Genomic DNA, 4,352 nt, shown 5'->3' with positions numbered 1-4,352 from the left:
AGGGACTTCCCTAGCAATACAGTGGTGAAGACTCTGCTCTCAACATGGGGGATGCTGGTTTGATCCTTGACTAGGGAACTAACATCCCGCATGCTGTCCAGCCAAAAACAAATAAGTAAAATAAAAATTTTAAGATAATCATTATGGAGAGGGAAAGCAGATGGGGTGTATGGTTGGGACAGAATTGGCCACGTGTTAGTGGTTACTGGGGCTATGTAATGGAAGTTCATTATACTTTTCTGTCTATATTCATTTATGATTGAAATTATTATAAGGTTAAAAAATACATATATTGTGTTGGGGGGGTCCTCAAAGCCGTCCACAGGTTCTGTGATTTGCTAGGAGGACTCTTGTTATTTAGCGGCTCAGTCATGACCAACTCTGCAACCCCATGGACAGCAGTATGCCAGCCTTCCCTATCTTTCATTGTCTCCCAGAGTGTGCTTAAACTCATGTTCATTGAGTCAATGATGCCATCCAACCATCTAGGACTCAGCATATAATCATACTCACAGCTATGAATTTCTTTTATTATAAGCTTTATTTGAGTTAAATATAGAAAACAATATACTTTTATTTGCAATTTAATGATGCAAGTTGTTATGGCAATCTAAAATAGTTTACAGTAATTCCTTTTATTATATAATATTATCCTTTTGAACATTATATGTATGTAAGGAATAAAGATAATCATTTATGAATTTTAACAATAATCAGAAAATTTTCTTCCAAAAAAATTTCCTTAAGTATGATACTAGGTATAAAGCTCATAATTGCCAAAATATTGATATTAAGTGTGTGAACCTGTCATTTTTTTTTTGAACCTGTCATTAAATAAAGATAAATATCCTTACAGTGAAAGGACAGAAAATAAAGCACAGGGGGCAAAGTTCAGACAAAACCAAGCACAAGCTCCCTCTGAAGTCACACAGAGTGCACTTAATTCCTTCCCAGGATCACACGTGACTACCAGGGAAGCTCAACTGGAGAAGCCTAGTGCTGTTACTGAAGACTGGTTACATAAGCACCCTCTGCCTAGCACATGTTAAGATTCCAGACTCTCAGAAAATATTCAGTATCAACCACACTGTAAAACATTTTAGGCACAGTGAGCCATCCATACCATTTAGGTCAAGTGTAATATCAACATAGGGAAATATTTAGCAGTAAAGTTCCCAAATGTGAGCCAAAGGCCAACCTTGCCAACAAGCCTTTATAAGGATAGTCTCAGGCCTAAACGCACACACACACGCATACACATGCACACACAGAGGCATACCACTCTCTGATACAGCACAAGGATGTTTTGTAACTCACATTCTCCTCTTCTCACGTGCACACACAAAGGCATACCACTCTCTGAAACAGCACAAGGATGTTTTATAACTCACATGCTCCTCTTCTATGGAAGGTACCTCCACAATACCCACTTGGAGACCCCATCTCCTATTTTGGTCCATTGATGCATGTCTGAAGGCAGGAGGAAGGGCCTGTGAGGTGTGGAGGGCTGAGAAGAACACATTCCAAGTTTCTCTGTGGGGAAAGCCATAAATAAGCCTGGAACTGCACTTTTGTTCTTTGCTTTTTTCCTTCTGTAGGTGGTACTTTAGTTCTGAGACGTCTACCTGGAGAAAGAGAAGGAAAAGAAAAATGGAAGAGAAAAGAAGAAGGCTTTCTGAGAGACTGAGACAGAATCCCGTCAGCAAAATGTTCCTAGATATCTCCTGGATCCATTCTTATGCCAGTGCAGGAGGGTTGGGAATATCATGAAACAGGTGAGTTTAAGGTTCCTAAAGTATATACAAGTGGTGATGTTCTATGGGCAGGCAGATCTGGAGCTGGTGAAGAGCTGAGGGATACAGATCTGCAAGGGTTCCCATCCCCTTCAAATGAGGTAATACACACCATCTGATATACTACAGTACACAAGCAATGAACTCTTTTGTTAAATCTTGTAAATGTCTTGTGAATAGGGCCTTCAACTTATGTGTGTGTGTTAAAAGAATGACTGTAGCTTCTATCCTCCTGTTTGGCATTAAAAAAAAAACAAACTTTCCTTTTAATATACTTAGAAGCCTCAAAAAATAGAACTAAGCCAAGTTTCTCATAATTTTTGGAGGCCCAAGAAAGATAACTGGTTGGTAATACACCTTTAGAATTCATCAGCACCCAGATCTTGGTGAATTGAAACCAAGGGAGTGAAGGGGCTCGCCCAAGAGAGCTCCTTTAGGAGATAAGAGGGTTCTGGAACCAGAACATCAGAAATGGCCAAAGATATAGGAGAAAACAAGTGAAATAAAGTCGGGGGAATATGGCCACCAAGGGGTGGAAAGGAAAGTCAGGAAGACCCAAGTCAAGAGTGCGTTTGACAGTGGAATTAATCAACAGCGTCAAATAATCGCTGATTTTCCCCGGTCAGCACCGATCAGAATAATTCTGCCAACATCCTTTCCCCCTGGTATTGTTTATACATCACTTTTGACTCTTTTTACAGGATTTTAACTGGTGGTTTACAGTTTATGTCTTCCAATTGGATGGCTCCGGGAGTTGATGATGGACAGGGAGGCCTGGCGTGCTGGTTCATGGGGTCGCAGAGTCGGACCGATTGAGCGACTGAACTGAACTGAATTGGATGGTTCAAGCAGGTCTGAATCTTACTCATTTTCCTCTCTAAAGCCTTATGCCTCCTGTTCAATTAATATCAGGGAAACGATTTGAAGAAAATTTGAAAAACCACCCCCCAATCCTACCCCCGAACAAAGATCTTATCTTTTAACCTCCCCCAGCCAAATTTCGTTGCCCACGACCAACTGCGCAGGCGCAGAGGCAGACCACCCAGGTTTCTCAGGTCTTTGCATTTGGCGCGAAATCTCCGCTCCGTGGGCGGGGCTGAAAGAGAAACCGCGCTCATTGGACAAGTTTGGCGCGAATCCTGGGGCTCCTGAGCCACGATTGGCTCCGGCCTCCCAGCGAAGGGGCGGGACGGAGGCGGCGCGCGCAGAGCGGCAGCGTCGGAGGAGAAGCAACTGTAGCGTGGCGCCAGCTGCCCTTCAGTGTTAGGCAGATATGGACCTCGCCGCCGCGGCGGAGCCGGGCGCCGGCAGCCAGCATCTGGAAGTCCGCGACGAGGTAGCCGAGAAATGCCAGAAACTGTTCCTGGACTTCTTGGAGGAGTAAGTCGGCGGTCGCCCCTTAATCGCGGAACTTCCCCTCCCGGCTTCCGGAGTCTGGGGCCCCCTAGGGCCTCGCGCGAGTTTGGGTACGGAGGGGTCGCGCGCCTCGGAGAGCGGGCCGCGGGGAGGAGCCTGGGTCGGGCTGGGCTGGTCTCCAGGGTTGGTGAAGTTCATCTGGAGCCCTTCCTCGGGCTCCTGCCGTGTGCTGTGTCCTGGGCCGAACGCTTAGGCCCGTTGTTCAGTCCTCACAGCCCGAAAGGCTGGTGGTCGCGTAGCCCCCGGTTCCCTGTGGGGACGCCGAAGCTGGGTAGGAATGAGTAACTCGTCCAGTTAGGCCGCACGTCTGACTCGTGGAGGGAGGCCGAACTGGCGTGGGAATCCTAGCGGGGGGCTCATGGGGTCCACCGAGGGCCAGGAAGCCCTGGAGCCTGTGGAGGTGAATGTGCGGGAATGATCCCGGTGCTTGACAGATGCTCGGGCTAGGGGCCGCCTGCGTTGCTTACGGCACTGAACGCACTCCCTCCATCTCTTCCTTCCTTCCCTTCCAACGCCCCAAATCCCTCTTTTCTTTCTTTCTTTTTTTTTTTTGCGGTTGCTTTGTTTTTAGGCTCCAGGCATCTCAAACCCCCTCTCGCTTGCAGCCACTGCCACCAGTTACTTTTCTTAGATCGCGCAGAATATCGCTGCTCTCCCTGAGTGCATACTCTACAGCTTCCAGGAAGAAGTGGAAGCACTTTGGAATGAGTTAGGAAAAAAATTTTTATAAGACCTCAGCTTTTTAATTTGATCATTTCTTGAGTTTGAAGTACTCTTCAATGACATCCTTGGCCTGAGACTCTGCAATAGTCCTAAAAAAATTATATACGATTTTACTAATATGTAGAAACTCTTAAGTTGTTAGCATTAGTTATACTGAAGCTTTAAATACTTCCATCATTAAAGTTTCTTGTGGCTATCTTTAGGGACCTTAATGACTTCAGTATCTTTTAAGCAATAACATGACAGGAAATTCTTTTTTTGTTGTTGTGGTAAAAACTCGTTTTAACCTTTTTTAAACATAGAGTTCACTGATGTTAAGTACATATGCCTTGTAATATAGCCATCACTAACATCTGTCTCCAGAAGCTTTTCTTCTTTCCAAACTGAAACTCCACTCATTAAACAATAATTCACTATTCC

At 45.1% G+C, this 4,352-nt stretch overlaps 1 protein-coding gene across 1 annotated transcript in view; it reads left to right on the top strand.

The window, feature by feature from the left end:
* Nucleotides 1-2,986: 2,986 nt before the first annotated feature.
* Nucleotides 2,987-4,352, top strand: part of MCM6 (minichromosome maintenance complex component 6) — a 36,444-nt gene continuing 35,078 nt past the window's right edge. The window contains exon 1 of the mRNA XM_010853670.1: nucleotides 2,987-3,173. Within this exon, the coding sequence (XP_010851972.1) occupies nucleotides 3,067-3,173 (107 nt within the window). The 5' untranslated portion in view covers nucleotides 2,987-3,066. The remainder of the gene's footprint in view (nucleotides 3,174-4,352) is intronic.

Source organism: Bison bison, unplaced genomic scaffold (assembly GCF_000754665.1).
Source record: "Bison bison bison isolate TAMUID 2011002044 unplaced genomic scaffold, Bison_UMD1.0 scf7180017864330, whole genome shotgun sequence".
Classification (NCBI taxonomy): domain Eukaryota; kingdom Metazoa; phylum Chordata; class Mammalia; order Artiodactyla; family Bovidae; genus Bison; species Bison bison.
The sequence above is the reverse complement of the archived record's forward strand: the minus strand, read 5'-3'. Positions and strand labels throughout refer to the sequence as shown.